At 33.7% G+C, this 16,585-nt stretch overlaps 1 protein-coding gene across 3 annotated transcripts; it reads left to right on the top strand.

The window, feature by feature from the left end:
• Positions 1-7,223: 7,223 nt before the first annotated feature.
• Positions 7,224-11,809, top strand: LOC133302100 (probable sodium/metabolite cotransporter BASS5, chloroplastic). 3 transcript variants are annotated; one of them, XM_061501836.1, is made up of 8 exons: positions 7,224-7,467; positions 7,561-7,658; positions 8,075-8,205; positions 8,484-8,677; positions 8,756-9,008; positions 9,092-9,345; positions 9,428-9,510; positions 11,245-11,809. In XM_061501836.1, the coding sequence occupies exons 1-8, from the start codon at positions 7,320-7,322 to the stop codon at positions 11,326-11,328; spliced, it is 1,245 nt and encodes a 414-aa protein (XP_061357820.1). In that variant the 5' UTR covers positions 7,224-7,319; the 3' UTR covers positions 11,329-11,809. The 3 variants fall into 3 exon arrangements, with proteins under 3 accessions (XP_061357820.1, XP_061357821.1, XP_061357822.1); XM_061501837.1 differs by lacking the exon at positions 8,075-8,205 and having other exon boundaries at positions 7,427-7,467; XM_061501838.1 differs by lacking the exons at positions 7,224-7,467; positions 7,561-7,658; positions 8,075-8,205 and adding an exon at positions 8,361-8,394.
• Positions 11,810-16,585: the final 4,776 nt, after the last annotated feature.

The following is a 16,585-nucleotide window of genomic DNA, read 5'->3' as shown; positions in this document are numbered from 1 at the left end:
TGTTCTATAGTGAGAACTTTCATAGTTTGAAAATGCAATGCATGTTTTACGGGCACACCCATCTCACATTCTAGCTGCTAAGGGTGTAGTTCGATGTGGTTTAATTTTTTTATGTCGAAGTAGATTGATTTTTGAACCGGCTTTAAAAAAATAATTTTTTGATGTAGTTTGATTTAGTTCACAATCCAATTCTATTCTTTTAGTTTTTTTTTTTTTTACACATATATCCTCCCGTTTATGAAAGGGAAGTGGCACCATTATTCATTTTCAAAAGCAGAAAATAAAAATTCACAAGGTCTTCATAGAAACATTCGTCGGAATAAACTAACAACAATAAAGGATTTCCTTCCACCACTCTTCGTTAATACTATTAAAAGAAAGAAGAGGGAAGTGAAAGGATATATATGAATTATCTATAAGAATAATATTTATTAAAGTAATATAATTTCTAGCTTATTCTAATCCATAAGAGGTTTCCTCTAAGATTATGTTTAGTTTAGATTTTAGTAAAATTATTTTAAAAAGAACAAAAAATGTAATGTTAAGATAATTAATTTATGAGTTCGCTTTATTTGCAGTTACTGCAGATAAGTTATCTGCAGTAAGTCCAATACGACGTTGTTTTGGGGCGAAAATCATGGTGTTTTTATAATTTTAATTTATTTCAGAGTTATTATAGTCTTTATAATTATAATTTTCTAATCTTTCAATTCCAAAACGACGTCGTTTTGAAAGTAAATGCAGATAACTTATCAGTTAATTATACTTGAGAATGACATTTTAAAAGAAATTCTAAAAAGTCATTAGGATTGATCTAGTGGTGAGGGATTTGAATATGTTGTATTAAGTTATATGTTCAATTTTCACTTGTATAACTTTTTTTATTATTATTAAAAATATATTTTACCACCTTTTACTTGTTACACAAGGGCATTGCAAATAATGTTAATAATAAAAAATATATTTTACCACCTTTTACTTGTTACACAAGGGCATTGCAAATAATGTTATTAAGATCGGCTCCGGTTTGAGTTGCAGACAAAACAGAGTGATTTTCTTGCATCAAGTCTGCATGACTGTCATCAAACATGATTATGGCAGTACTTTATCTAACAATTTATAAACTATATACTTCTCTCTGTTTTCGTCGATATGGAACCTTTAAATCTGATGGCTTTCAAAATCGACACTATCTTCTTCTCCGAAGCAAACACACAAATTATTATGTCCTTTTTTTTAATTATTTGCATCACTACTCCAAACCAATTTCCGCAACAAAAAGAAATATTATGTTCTTAATTTGGTGATGGAAGATGGAAAGTTTGAGGATTTGGTGGTGTGAGAACCTGGGGGAAGTGCTAGCATCTCTTTGTCACAATTGAATACTGGGTTTTCTCCTTTAATTTTTGAGGTTTCAATAGGTATTCTATGACAGAGTCCCGTGAAAGCAAAAAACACAAAAAATAGGCAGAAGACAGAACTGGCAAAACAACGAAAAGATTCAGATTTTGAAGTTGTTTGGAAGAAATTGGAATTGAAATTCAAAGGGGAAAATAAAAGTCGTAACATGTGTTGAGGATTTCCCAGAGAGAAAGGGTATGCATGACAAACCATTCTGTTTCCTGGCACTGTTTCTGAAAAGAAACAATTCTTTTCTATTTCTGTATCTTCGAACAGTTTCTGAGAAAAAAAAATATGTTTGATAACATGTTCTTTTTTTATTCGGAGAATGAGATTGCGTTTGATAACATAATAAATAGTATAATAAAATATAATTCCTGTTAAGCATAAATTTTTTTCATATTACACTTTCTTTTCCATATGGTGTGGTGGTGGCGGCGACAATGGCGACGTGGTGGTGGTAATAGTGGCGGTGGCAGGGGCGACGATTGTAGTGGTGGTGGTAATGCCATGGTGGTGGTGGAGACAACAGTGGCTACGACGACGGTGGGGGTAGTTGGTGGCGGTGGCGAGGGTAATGGTGGTGATGGTGACGGCAGTGGCTGCGACGATGGTGGCGGTTGTTGGTGGCATGGTGGTAGTGGTGACGACAATGGCTGCGACGATGGTGGTGTCGACGGCGGTGGTGGTAATGATATGGTGGTGCTGGAGACAGCAGTGATTGCGACGACGGTGGTGGTAATGGTGGTCGCGGTGACGACAGTGGCTGCAATGATGGTGTGACGGTGGTATGGTGGTGGCGGTGACGACAGTGGTTGTGGTGATGTTGGTGGTGGTAATGACATGGTGGTGGTGGCGGTGGCTGCGACGACAGTGGTGGTAGTTGGTGGCGGTGGTGACAGCAGTGGCTACGACGATGGTGGTTGTGGTTGGTGGCGGCAGTGGCGTGGTGACGGCAGTGGCTGCAGCATTAATGGCGGTGGCAATGGCAGTAGTGGTGGCGATGGTGGTGGTGGTGATGGTGGCGGTGGCGGCGGCTGCGACGATGGTGGTGGTAGTTGGTGGCGATGGTGGTGGTGGTGGTAGTGACAGCAGTGGCTGCGACGATGGTGGTGGTTGGTGGCGGTGGTGGTGGCGGCGGTGGCATGGTGGTGATGGTGACGGCAATGGCTGCAGCAATAGTGACAGTGGTGGTGGTGGTGGTAGTAGTGGTGGTGGTTGTGGTGATATGGTGGTGGTGATGTGGCGATGGGTGGAGGTGGTGGTGGTGGTGGTAGTAGTGGTGGTGTGGTGGTGGTTGTGGTGATATGGTGGTGGTGATGTGGCGATGGGTGGAGGTGGTGGTGATGGTGGCGGTGGAATCGTGGTGGTGATGACAACGGCATTGGTGGTAGACGGCAACAATGGTGGTGGTGGTCGTGTCGAGATAATGGTGGTGGTGGAGAGTAATTGAGAGAGACAAGTGTTTCTCATTTTGTGACAAGGAACAAAAAAACAGAAATTTATTTATTCTTTTTTCTGTTCCCCAGCACAAAAATTAAATCGGTTCATCCCGGGAACAAAAAAATAAACTGATTTTACCAAACAAGTTTTCTATCCATTTTTGTTCCAGAGAACAGAAATTAAAAAAGAATTGATTCCGGGAAGGTTATCATGCACACTCAGGAGAGTGAATTTGTTTTTTGTTTTTGTTTTTTGGGTTGATCTTTGGAACCCAGAAAAGATTAGGACATGCATTTCCTGAATCAAAAATGATAAATCTAAGATGGGGTTTTGATGATGTAAAATATTGGAAAGTAGATTTTTTAAGTTGATAATAAATATTGGGAAAAATGTTTGTCCTTTAAAATAACATAATTTGTGTCATTTCACTTTCACAAATAGGTGAGACCCATACCTTTACTTTTTTATCCATTCTCTCTTCCTGATAATTTATCTTTTTCTCTTACTTAAAATGACACACCTTTACATCCTTTAAAATGACAGACACTTTTTCCATAAATATTTTCTTGTTGGTTGAAGTTAGTTAAGGGATCACATGTAGGGGTGCTAAACAAACCAGGGGCCTTTGGCTCGGCTCGTGAAGGCCTGAGCTTACATGTCTAAAATTGGTTGTTAGTACCAGACATGGACTTGTATAAAAGCTCGTTTAATAAAAAAGGCCTTAGTTTCTAATTCAAAAGCTCGGCCAAAAAGCCTCTCAGGCTGGCCTAGTATATTATTTTTTATTTATATTTTATATTTTTTATACTACTTGTAGTAGCCCCTTCTTTCTCCTCAATCCATTTCACTCCATTTTATTGGTTTAACAAACTTTTTGAATGATTTTGTTCTATATTATGTTGTTTGGATATAAATTGAATTTATAAATGTTTATTGAATTACTAATGTTGTTGATTGTATATTCTATTTGGAAAAAAATTTGTTATCTTATTTTTTTTAAACAAACTAATAGGCTAAACAAGGCTTTTTTTTTTTTTGTAAATAAGTCAGGTCGCAGGCCGATAGTTATATTTATAACAGGTAACAGGCTTGGTCAGGCTGACACATTTAAACACAGTCTTAGCCTTTTAAGACTAAAGCTCGGCTCGGCTCGACCCGTTAACACTCCTAATCACATGGTTTATTTTTTTTTTAACTCTTCAACTTAAAAAATTATTACTTGTCATGGTCCAGCTTATCTCTAAAGTAATCAAATAGTACATTTTCAAGCTTATGTGTATTTGTTCATTTTATTAGCAAGAATTTGTTTTTATTAAGACAGTGTGCATCATTTAATAATTACATAAAAAATATTTTGTCATTATATGTTGCTCAGAAAAGAAAAATAATTATTTGAATATATATTAATCAGATTATTAAATCAATTTTTTAATATTTTTTTTTATATATAAGTGATTTAATCAGCAACCTACTGATTCAACCAATGATACATTGATCTACTATTCCTACCATTGACCAGGTTGGATTTTATAACATCGATTGCAAACCTTAATTGTCATGATTTCTGATTTTTGTAATACTTGGCCATAATCGTAATCATTGCCTACAACTATGACATTTTTCTCATAATTTCATAAAAAGATATAATTGATAAATTTAGTTTGTTCATAATAAATTACACAATTAATTTTATTACGTCTTCATATAAATTTTCACTTTATATAATATAGATATTAAAAATTGTAAACAAAATGAAATGATTGTTACTTTCCTACATCATTAACAAAAATTAAAAAAAAAATCCAAAAAAACTATAAATGTAAGGGAATATATATGAATACCCACCGTCCTTAAGAATAAGTATAATCATCCCCTAATTTTATATAAAATAAAATTTTGAAGTCTTTCAGCATTACCTCCTCTCACTCGCCCAACTCTAAATAATTTAATGATTGTATTCCTTACAATATTGTATTAATTTTAAAATAAGACTTCTGGGAAGATGCAAAGCGGTTCATTTTATTAGTTTTAAGTATAATTATATAAATTTGTAATTGCTTTTTTTATTGGTACATTTATAATCGGTAGGAGTGGCAGTATGGGTTGAGACCGGCGGGTCAACCCGCCAACCCGTCAAAATGGGACGAGTTGAGTTGAGGTTTTTAACCCACCAACCCACATCAACCCGCCCTGCCTAGAAGTGGGTCAAAACGGGTTCAACCCGTCGCGGGGCGGGTTGACCCGCCGGATTATAATAAATTTTTTTTTTTTACAATTAGTTAGTATTTCATTAGTTCTTAAATTTTTGTGATATTCAAATTTTTTTTTTATCTTAGTACTTCCTAGAAAAAATAAAGAATAACATTTTTATTTATGACAAATGTTATCTATATATAAATTTTTAAAGAATGTTTGACAAATATTAGTATACATTTAAGATTGAGACTAAAAAAATATAGAGAAGTGTGAAATAAAATAAAATAATATTAGAAAAATTTATAAAATATAATTTATTTTTGAATTTTAATTAATTTTTTTTAATTGTCAACTTGCCAACCCGCCAACCCACCATAAAACGGGATGAGTTCATTTTTTCAACCCATATTGTTTGACGGGTCAACCCGCCCAGCCCCGTTTTTGGCGGGTTGGTGGCGGGTCGGGGCGGGTCAACCCAAATTGCCACCCCTAATAATCGGTGCTTTACTCTCTAGACATGTGCAATCACTGTAACGTATAATGTACTGACCCTTCAAAAAAAATTTAATTTGTTGTGTCTTCCAACACTTCAACACATATTGCAGTGACTCGAAGAAAAGCTTAAAGATTGCGTCGCGTTTTTAGTTTCAACTATTAAATTAGTTGAATTATGATTACCATTTTATTGAGTTTAATATAAAAATTTGTGATTACTTATATTTCTTTGTAAAAGTGATGGGTATTATAAGTTTAATTTTATTTTTTATTAAGTTATCGAATATTAAATATAATATATATTACATAAATTAAAAATATTATCTAATATCATAACGTGTTTTAATATCTCAAAATCTAATATTTTTTATAATTAATTTGTTGGAATGTTCTATTGTGTCATGCATCGTACATCAAGTCAGTGGCGATACTAGATAGACTGTGAGTCTGTGACTATTGGATCAAGAATTTTGGGAACAGTGACCAAAATGCCACGCTAACAGTAAAATTTCTCAAACTGCCACGCAACATAATTCGCTACACAGTGTAGCGAATTATGCATGCAAGTAATTCGCTATACAATATAGCGAAATATGCCACGTCAGAATGCACAGAACCAAAAAGTGTCATGTCTCATAATGTTGAAATTCGCTACATAGGGTAGCGAATTTCAACAAATTTGACACATGACACTTTTTGGTTCTGACGTGGCATATTTCGCTACACTGTGTAGCGAATTATTTGCATGCATAATTCGCTACACTGTGTAGCGAATTATGCCGCGTGGCAGTTTGGAAAATTTTACTGTTCACGTGGCATTCTGGTAATTTTTTTGTCAAAACGTGACAAAATGGTCACTCTCCCAGAATTTTGTTGATTTTAATCTAGTCATTTTTTTATTTGGAGTTCACTTGTATTCTTTTTTTTTTTTAAATAAAATTAAAAACAAGAACAGAGTACTAAGAGCCCGTTTGTTTGTACTTTTGAAAAAAGTAACTTTTATCTCTTCCTTATTTTAGAAGTCCTTTTTATAAAAGTTAAAGCTATTTATATTTTTATAAAAATATTTATATTTTTATAAAATATTTAAATTTTGAAAAAAATATTAAACTTTTGACTTTTGCTTTTTTTAGAAGTTAAAATTTTTAGCTTCAGAAAAAAGTAGGTTTTTGACTTTTTTTGTGACTTCTGCTTTTTTTTAAAAGCAGACATCCAAACGAACTAAAAATGAAAAGTGCTTTTTTTCAAAAAAAAAAGCAACTTCTGAAGAAAAAAAGCCCGTATTTTTTTTTTTTGAATACAAGTTACATAGTATTTTCTCACCAGCATAACTAGTCATAATAAATATTAGAGTAAATATTCATTTTGGTCCTAACAAAAAATATGGTCTAGTCCTTTACAAAAATAAATTAGTCAATTAGTCCCTAACAAATTCAAAGTGGACTCATTTAGTTGAAATCGTGGTCCCTCACAAATTCAAAAAAGATCCATATTAATCCCTTAAAAGGATTAAAATGGGTCCACTTTAAAATTGTTAAGGACTAATTGATTAATTTATTTTTGTAAGGGACTAAAGGGGAACCGTAATTTTGTGTTAGGGACAGAAAAAAAAAAAAAAGTGTTTACTCTGAATATTAAGGAGTATTGCGGCAGACCCCATTTTTTATTAGGCATTGCCATCGTTAACAGGATTTCAGGGAAAAAGGATTCCCAGTTGCGCTGCAATTCCTCACTCTGGTCAACTGGGGAAAAAACTGATATAAACGCTGCTTCAAAATAAAAACATGAATTCAAGTAGGGTGAAGAAGCTGTTGCATAATGTTAATTGCTCGCATCTCTCACTCTTCCAAGTTCGAAAACCCCCAATTTTTCTGCGATTCGGGACCGACATCTCTTCTCCATTGTCGATTCGCTTGCATTCACACTTCCCATGTATGTATTATTCTCATTTTGCACCCATTTCTTTTTTCTTTCTACATAAAAATACATATAATTACTTTGTGCCCTGTTCTATTCACTGCGCAGACGGGAACCCCAAACTTCCTCTCAAATGTGCACCGTTAAACTCTTCGGATTCCCTCGAACCCGATTCGCTCCCCATTCACCCTTCCGACCCGACCCAGGTACTTCCTCATCGTCTCACTCCACACCCATTTTTGAATTTTTTGCTACCACAATTAAAAATAAAATAAAATAAAAATTGTTTGCTGTTAGCTATAAACTCGTGACTTACATAAACTCTACATGTTATACTGTATTATTTTTATAATATGATAATTAAATGGTGTTATTACAGGCTCCTTGCCCTATCCATACTTGATCAGAAATTTCTATGTCTATGCATATGCTGCAGAACGTGCTGTCATATATTAATATTAGTACATTTTGCAGTTTTATTCTTTTCACTTTTTCCTTCAAGATTTAGAGCATGCAGGCTTCTTTCCTGTAATCAGGTTTAAGTTTTGAAATTTGTTCACGTAATCAAAACCGAAGTAACGTAGGGCATCTTTGTTTTTGGTTATTTTGTTTCTTTCCTCAGATGGTGAATCAAAATTCAATGTCTATTCTGAAGATTCTGAAGCAATCAAATTCATTTCTGCCTCATGCAGTCCTTGCTAGCACACTGCTAGCTCTAATCTTCCCACCTTCTTTAACATGGTTTACCAGCAGGTCTATGGATGTTCTGGTTGATAAAAAATATTGTTTTATGATTATTTGCATTTTTTGAGAACTTGAACTAGTCAGATGATTTGCAGCAATGAACTGGTTAATAATTCTAGCTCTAATCTAGAATTTCATGCTCTATCTCTTTCAACTGCAAAAGCAAAATGGAGTGTAATGGGGCAAACTACTGTACCTGTAATCCAAAATACAGACCGGACAATTTTTTTTTTTAATTTTTTAAATGATTTCAGCTACAAATTCATTATTATGTGATTTACTCGCAGATACTATGCACCTGCCCTAGGTTTTCTGATGTTTGCAGTTGGAGTTAATTCAAGTGAAAAGGACTTCCTTGAGGCATTTAACAGGCCAGCAGAAATTGCCACTGGTTATGTTGGCCAGTTTGTTGTGAAGCCTCTTCTTGGATATCTGTTTTGCATAATTTCAGCGACTGTATTTGGTCTACCGACAGCAATAGGTGAGAGTGGTCCGTCTTGATATTAGAAAGAGCTGTGGGATATACTTTCTAATTATTGGTGGTGGTAAAATGAATCAGGCGCAGGAATTGTATTGGTAGCTTGTGTTAGTGGAGCCCAGCTCTCAAATTATGCTACTTTTCTAACAGACCCACAAATGGCACCCTTAAGCATAGTTATGACATCACTGTCCACTGCTTCTGCGGTTTTTGTCACGCCACTCTTATTACTGTTGCTCATTGGGAAAAGACTGCCTGTAGATGTAAAAGGAATGGTGTTTAGCATTACACAGATTGTGGTGGCACCTATTACAGTTGGCCTGCTTCTAAACCGGTAATACGATACTTTCAGTTGAATTTATTAATAGTACTGTTTGCTTAAAAGATATCATCTTTCTTACATATTCGTTTTTACAGATTCTCTCCCCATATTTGTAATGCTATTCGACCATTTTTGCCTCCACTGTCGGTATTGGTTGCAGCTATTTGTGCTGGAGCACCTGTAGCTATTAACATTGAGTCTATTTATTCCCCCTTTGGCGTTGCTATCCTTTTTCTTGTTGTTGCCTTTCATTTGTCATCTTTTATAGCTGGTTATATCTTAAGTGGATTTGTCTTGCGTGATTCTCCTGATGTGAAGGCACTACAACGAACAATTTCCTTCGAGACAGGTACAAGTTTTTTTCCATTTTCTTCCATCACATGCCTGTTGTAGCATATTTTACTTGAGTAACTTCATTTATCCAACGGCAGGAATGCAAAGTAGCCTCCTTGCCCTGGCTCTTGCTAATAAGTTCTTCGAAGATCCAGTAGTGGGTATGCCTCCTGCAGTTTCTGTAAGTTCTCCACTCCGGTTAGATTCCAATTACTGTAATATATGTTGGCAATATAAATTGTCTTTACGTCTCTTCTCTTTTACATGTATGTGCTACTCTATGTACATTTGTGTCGGAACGAATGAATATATATATCATAGTAGTCAATAGCGGCGCCATTGTGCCGCAAGCCGCGCCAGTGGCACATTGCGGAGCTTCGTTGCAACCATCTGCGCCGCGCCGCACCAAATCGCAATAGCGGCCGTTGCGGCCGCATTTGCGGCCAAATCTCACCGCAATAGTGTCGTTTTATGGTTTTAACCCTAATCCACTCTCTCTTGTGCGTCTCTCTTCTGCCTCTCTTGCTTTCTTTATTGCGCTCGTTTCTTCCCTTCTCAACTTTTCTCTTATAATATTGAAGTTCAATGTGGAAGCCATGAACGAAGAAGCAAAGCTTCAAGTGAGAGAAAGAGTGAGAGAGAGAGAGAGATGACGGAGAAAAGGAGAAAAAGTGAGAGAAATAGTAAGAGAGAGAGAACAGATGAAGGAGAAAAAGAGAAGCTGTGAGAGAGAGAACAGATGAAAGAGAAAAAGTGAGAGAGAAAGAGATTCTGATCTATCTTTATTCAAAGAAAAGAAAAGTACATTTGTCAGAAAAGTGATTCACAAGTGTTATAGTAACAACGGGTAAAACTATTTCTATATCCCAAAAAAAAAAAATGTATCATTAAAAGGTAACTAAGGTAAAACACTAAAGTAACTAAGATAAATCTAGTAAATCATTAAAGTATAGTTACAACTAAAGGTAGTACAACTATATAGCTAAAGTTTGGACACTTATTACTAAGAGGTAACATGTTATTTTTAATTTTTTATTATTATTTATCTTTATTTTTTTTTTATTTGTATTTTTTTTATTATTTGCATTTTTTTTAGGTGTTATTATTTTTTTAATAATTTATTATGTTACACACACATATATATACATATAATTTATTTTTTTAATAAATATATTTTTTTCGCTATTTCCGCAACCACAACCCGCAATAACGCTATAAAGGTTTTGAGGGTTGGCCGCATCAGGCCGCAATCCGCAGTTGATAACTATGATTAGGGGTGTCAATATAGGTTATGACACGTGGGTCGACCTGCGACACGACACAAAAATTTGTGTTCGGGTTGACCCGTAAAGAAATTCGTGTCGTGTTCGTGTTGATGTATTCGTGTTCGTGTTGGCCTGTATTTTTATTTAATTTTTTTAATTATTATTATTATTATTATTTTTTAAAAAAAATTTAATTTTGAACCATTTTTTTAAATTTTTTTTTGTCAATTACCATTTGGACCCCTATTTTGCGTGTTATTCGTGCCGTGTCGTGTCAACCCGCAAAAATTTCGTGTTGTGTCAGTGTTGAAGATTTTGACACGAATAAAAATTCGTGTCGTGTTAGTGTTGATGTATTCGTGTCGTGTTAACCCGTTTTGACACCCCTAACTATGATATATATTTTTTTTAACAAAAGAAGAAGGGTGAGCTATAATTTTAATGCCTTCTCTGCATATTTATAGCAACGCAGCTGATTACTTCCTTGGTTCGGAAAATGCAAAGCTTTTGTATTTCGTCAAGAAAATAAAAGGCTTTAAATCATATGTAGTGTAAACAATATATTGTTGCATGCTAGTCTCCGTAGAGAAGTATAGCGCTGGTTAAAAATATTATTCTATTGCAATATAAGTAGCATATTTTGCTTGCAGACTGCAATTATGTCTTTGATGGGATTTGGTCTTGTCCTGATTTGGGCCAAAGGAGGAAAGAATGAGACAAAAAACAGCACTTGAAAAGTATGGATATAAGGGTATATACTGTACATTAGTCCATCGTGTTTCTTAGCCATCGTCAGTACTGATGAAGCTATCACAGGAGGGACCAACGACAGGCAGAGTGATATCACATTGCCTGTTTGATTTTTTTTTTCTTTTTTTGAAATTGTTTCAATTTTTCTCTACAAAAATATTTTAAGTTCTTTGATGAACTTTGTTCTGAGAGTAAGTTTTGAAAACTTGATGATGCTCCGGTGGTGGCAGCAACTCTAGCTATGACGAAAGCTACAACAGTGATGGTGGCAGCTCCGCTGGTGGCCGTGATTTAAAGTGAAGGCAAAGAATATGCGTGAATAAGAATATGAAAATAAAACCAATTCAAGAGTGTTCTCTTTTATCTAGTCTAAAAGCAAAATATGTAAGTAAGTTTCCAAAACAATCAGTCAAAGACTTAAGAAACATGTAACTTAAAACTAATTTCATGATCAGAAAACAAAGACCCCGTGTATCTTCTTGTTTAAGTGCCTGTTTGTTTTAGATTTTTGGCACCTCGAAAGCTAGTTTGCCATCAACGAAACTGAGTTCATCAGTAATCTGTTTTTGTTTATTCTAGTTTATTGGACCCACGATTGCACCCTAGTAAAACCAATTGATATTTCGAGCTTTGCTGTAGGGGCGATCCTTGAAATGCTGTGGGAAATGGATCCTCCACAATTTGAGAAAAACTACATGAAATCTTAATCATTAAAAATACTCTGTTGGAGGACAACATCAATCTGAATATAACTTAACAACTTTTAGAGTAAACACCATTTTTAGTCCCTGTTAATATCTACGAAGTCCTTTTTAGTCCCTGGCAATAAAAAAGGACCAAATTGGTCCCTTAAATTACAAAAAAAGGGTCATGTTAGTCCTTATGTCAACTCCCAAATATGTAAAGTGACTATTTTCTTGTACTTTCAGGGATCAATTTGGTCCTTTTTTATTGCTAGAAACTAAAAAGGACTTTGTAGATATTTCCAGGGACTAAAAAGGGTGTTTACTCCAACTTTTAACAGTGAAATGCATAATTGCTTCGCTTATGCTGTAAAGGGTTCTCATGTATTTGATTAATGATTCTAAGGTATAACTCATTTTATTTTATTTTTGGTGTGGCAAGGTATAACTCATTTTTATTTGAATTTGTATATCTAGTAACAGAAATAAGTTGTTTCGTCAAGAAAAATGAGTATGATAAGATAAAAAATTGGTATCCTTAATTATTATTATATGATCCTTGAAACTTTTTGTATTTCATTTTTTGAAAATAGCAAATAATGAGTTCAACTTATTTAACTAACCTTATTATTAAAGCCAAAAATATGTTCTATAGTGAGAACTTTAATTCTTTGTTTAAATTGTAAATTATACATTGTTAATCAAACTATTTTTGCTAAATATTTTGTAATAATTAAATCTTCCATAACTACTCTTGAGTAGGGGTGTAAATGAGCCGAACGGCTTGTCAAGGGCCCAAAGTTTGGTTTACTTTAAGTTTGGCTTGGCATGATTTGTTTAATAAATAGATCAGGCTCAAGCTTTAAAAAAGCTTGTTTAGCAAACAAGCTCAAGTTTAATTTAATGATGCTTGACTTGAAAGGCCGTGATCTGGCTCGATATATTATTATAATAAATAATATATTTTTATATCACTAAATTATTAACTCTATTTTTTATATCAAATTGCTCATATGAAGGTGTTGTTGGACTTTGGAGTAAGTGTTAAGTTTCCCTGGAGTAACATGATTATTAACCTTTGTTCCAATTTGAGGATAAGAATGATGGTGACATGAGATGAGATTCAATTGTTTGTCGGGTTTGTTTGGTTATTTTAACAAAGGTCATAGTAACTGTTATTTTTATTTTTTTTAATATTACAAACTGTTATTACTGAATTTTTTTAAAGGTGAGTAGTCTATATTACATATTTTTCTTAAAATATTATTCCACCACATTCTTTATTTCACGAGCTGGATTAATGTTTAAGAAGAAATTGCAGAACTCGTTATTCGATCTTAAAATATATGTGGACTGAGTAAGTTTTATGATTGTTTTTCTCTAACGAATGAATACATAATTTGATGCATTTATAGTCTCAACATTTGGACGTATGTGAGTTTGGGAAAAATATATTTTATAATTATAAATGAGTGAAGCCAAGCTCAAGCCAATTCTTTAATTTTTTACAAACAAGTCAAGTCAAGCCTAAAATTTAGCTCGTACAAAGTTAATAAGCCAAGCTTAAAATATTTTTCATTGGCTTAGCTCATTTAAGCTAAAGCTTAGTTCGGTTCAGCTCATTTACATCCCTACTCTTGAGTCTTGAATTGTAAATAAATTAGTCAAGTATATAATAAGAGCAACAATTAAAATAAAAAATACCGCTGGAAAATCGATCGATATTTACAAATTCGTTTTTAATAGTTTGAAAATGCAATGCAAGTGAACATCTCACATTGTAGCTGCTATTTAGGGGCGTAGCTCGGTTTGGTCCAATTTTTTATGTTGAATTGAAACGAATTGGTTTTAGTGTTTTGATTCTTATACCACAAAAAAGTAATTTTTGGTGTGATTTGGTTGAGCTCAATATCCTATTGGATTCTTTTAGATTTTTTTCATATCCATCCTCCCGATTATGATAGGGAAGTGGCACCATTATTTATTTTCAGAAAATAAAAATTTATAAGGTCTTCGTAGAAATATTTATTGAAATAAACTAAATAAACTAACAAGGAGCGTTTGATAAGGAGAAATATTTTTATTCTCGGGAATCATTCCCAGGAATATAATGAGAAAGTGAATTTTCATGAATATGATTAAAAAGTGGTTTGGTTTTGGTAGGTGATTATATTACTAAAAATGGTGACTCAAGTTTCGTGATTCTATGTTTGGTTGATTGTCAAATATTATTAGGAATTGGGGTGATTTTACAAAAATAATTTATTTCCTAGGAATCCAACACCCGATCGACATGGCTTAACATTTCCTGCGATGTACCCTTGTGATGTCATATCTTCAGCGACCCTTCTCGCCTCTCTAATTACCCTCTCACAAAACATATGCAATTTTAAATCAAATTCCTTTGTCACAAATTGTAACAATGAGATCAAATTCCTAGAAGAACAAATAAGAGGTCTCAAGGATTACAACGAGCGAGAGGTAACACGGTTAAGTAGAGATCTGTCTCGAATAGGGTTAAGAAAAGAGGGTTAAAATTGTCATAAAAATTATGTGATATTTTTTCACCAGGTGGAATCCAAGAATACCATCCTTTGATGGTATCCGTGGATGACATTCATCTTCATAAAATAAATTCCTGGGAATTTGATTTTTTTGAGAAAATTTTTACCATTTTTATATCAAATGTGAATAAATAAGATTATCAATGTCATTTTCCCCAAAAATTAAAATTTTCCCACATAGCAAACGCCCCTAACAACAATAAAGAATTTCGTTCCACCCCTCGGACGTCGTCATTCGTCAATACTATTAAAAGAAAGGAGAGGGAAGTGAAAGGATATATGTATTATCTGTAAGCATAATATTTATTAAAGCAATATAATTTCTAGCTTATTCCAATCCATAAAAGGTTTCCTCTAAGATTATGTTTAGTTTAGATTTTAGTAAAAGTATTTTAAAAAGAGCTGATGTTAAAAAAATAATTATGAAATAATAATGTTAAGAGAATTAATTTATATTTGAGAATGGCATTTTAAAAGAGATTATAGAAGAATTGATTTCGAATGGTATATGAAATAAAATTAATTTCAAAATAATATTATTCAAAATATATTTTACCTTTTACTTGCTTCACAGGTGCAAAATTTGTGAGCATGCAGTCCATTCTAGATTGCAAACCTTAAAAAGATATAACATTGCCTAGAGTGCAATGTTATATCTTTTTAATAATTGTCATTACCGTGTCATGATTTATGATTCTTGTAATAGTTGGCCATAGTCATAATCATTGCCTATAAGTATGACATTTTTGTAATAATTTCATAAAAAGATATAATTGATAAATTTAGTTTGTTAAAAATAAATTACACTCATTTAATTTTATTACATCTTCATATAAAATGTTCACATTATGTACTACAGATATTAAAAAATGTAAAAAATTATAAAACAAAATGATTGTGACTTCCCGATATCATTAAAAAAATTGAAATCTTCACGCTTATCGCGTGTCCCCCACTCAATACACACACACTGTCCGCTTTCCACTAACTTTGTTGTCTCTCTCTAATTATTGGGCATTGCCCGTCGATTTCATATAATTGTCGTTATTTCTGGAAAACGAATTTAGAAAAAAGGTGTCTGATAAGTATTAAGTAGCACGGGTATCATGCTTTCAAATAAAGAAACAAAGAAACCAATTGTGGTGCAGCTCCTCACTCTGATCAAGTGGACTTTTAACTAAAATAAACGATGCTTCAAGTTCTAAACATGAATTCAAGTAGAGTGAAGCAGTTGCATAATGTTAACTGTCCGCCGCATCTCTCACTCTTCCATGTTCGAAAACCCCCAATTCTACTGCAATGCAGAACCAACATCACTTCTCCATTCTCGATTCGTTTGTTGCATTCACACTCCCCATGTATGTAGTATACTCTCTCATTTTGGAACCTTTTCGTTTCTCTTTTCTAGATAATTATTTTGTGCTTGTTCCTGTTCAATTAACTAACTTAACAGACTGGAGCCTTAAGCTTCCTCTTAAATGTGCGTCGCTGGATTCTTCGGATTCCCTCGCACCCGATCATCCTCAGGTAAGTCCTCATCATCTCATTCCACAGTCCACACCCATTTCTTCATGTTATTTTTATTTTTCCATAATCATCCAAAAAAAAAAAAAAAAAAAAAATTAACATCGTCATATTCAAACAGAATTGTTTATTACAACCATTCGGACTGAAATTGTTTGCTACCAACTATAAACTTGTGACAAACATGAATTTTGTATAATATGGCAATTAATGGGTGTTAAATAATACATGCCTCATTTTATATTAGCCCTAAAGTATGGTGGCGAGCTGACACTGATAATTAGAACATAATAAAGTCTAGAATCTAGCTAGATACATGCATGGTCACTTTCGGCTTTGCTCATTTTCACTCCAATCAAGCTAGACTATAAATACATTCACTTTAGAAACATTAGGTTGAATGAAAATACATCCACGTTATGAAAAAAACAAGTAATATAGGGCATCTTTGTTTTTGATTTTTTTTTTTC

Source organism: Gastrolobium bilobum, unplaced genomic scaffold, assembly GCF_033153095.1.
Source record: "Gastrolobium bilobum isolate Gb01-03AN ecotype WA unplaced genomic scaffold, APGP_CSIRO_Gbil_v1 utg5726, whole genome shotgun sequence".
NCBI classification, from domain to species: domain Eukaryota; kingdom Viridiplantae; phylum Streptophyta; class Magnoliopsida; order Fabales; family Fabaceae; genus Gastrolobium; species Gastrolobium bilobum.
Note: the sequence above shows the minus strand (reverse complement) of the source record. Positions and strands in the feature narration are given on the sequence as shown.

Coding starts and splice junctions, on each gene's coding strand:
- LOC133302100 (XM_061501836.1), top strand. CDS start 7,320: ATGAATTCAAGTAGGGTGAAGAAGCTGTTGCATAATGTTAATTGCTCG. Junction 7,468..7,560: donor CTTGCATTCACACTTCCCAT/GTATGTATTATT, acceptor TTCACTGCGCAG/ACGGGAACCCCAAACTTCCT. Junction 8,678..8,755: donor TGGTCTACCGACAGCAATAG/GTGAGAGTGGTC, acceptor AAAATGAATCAG/GCGCAGGAATTGTATTGGTA.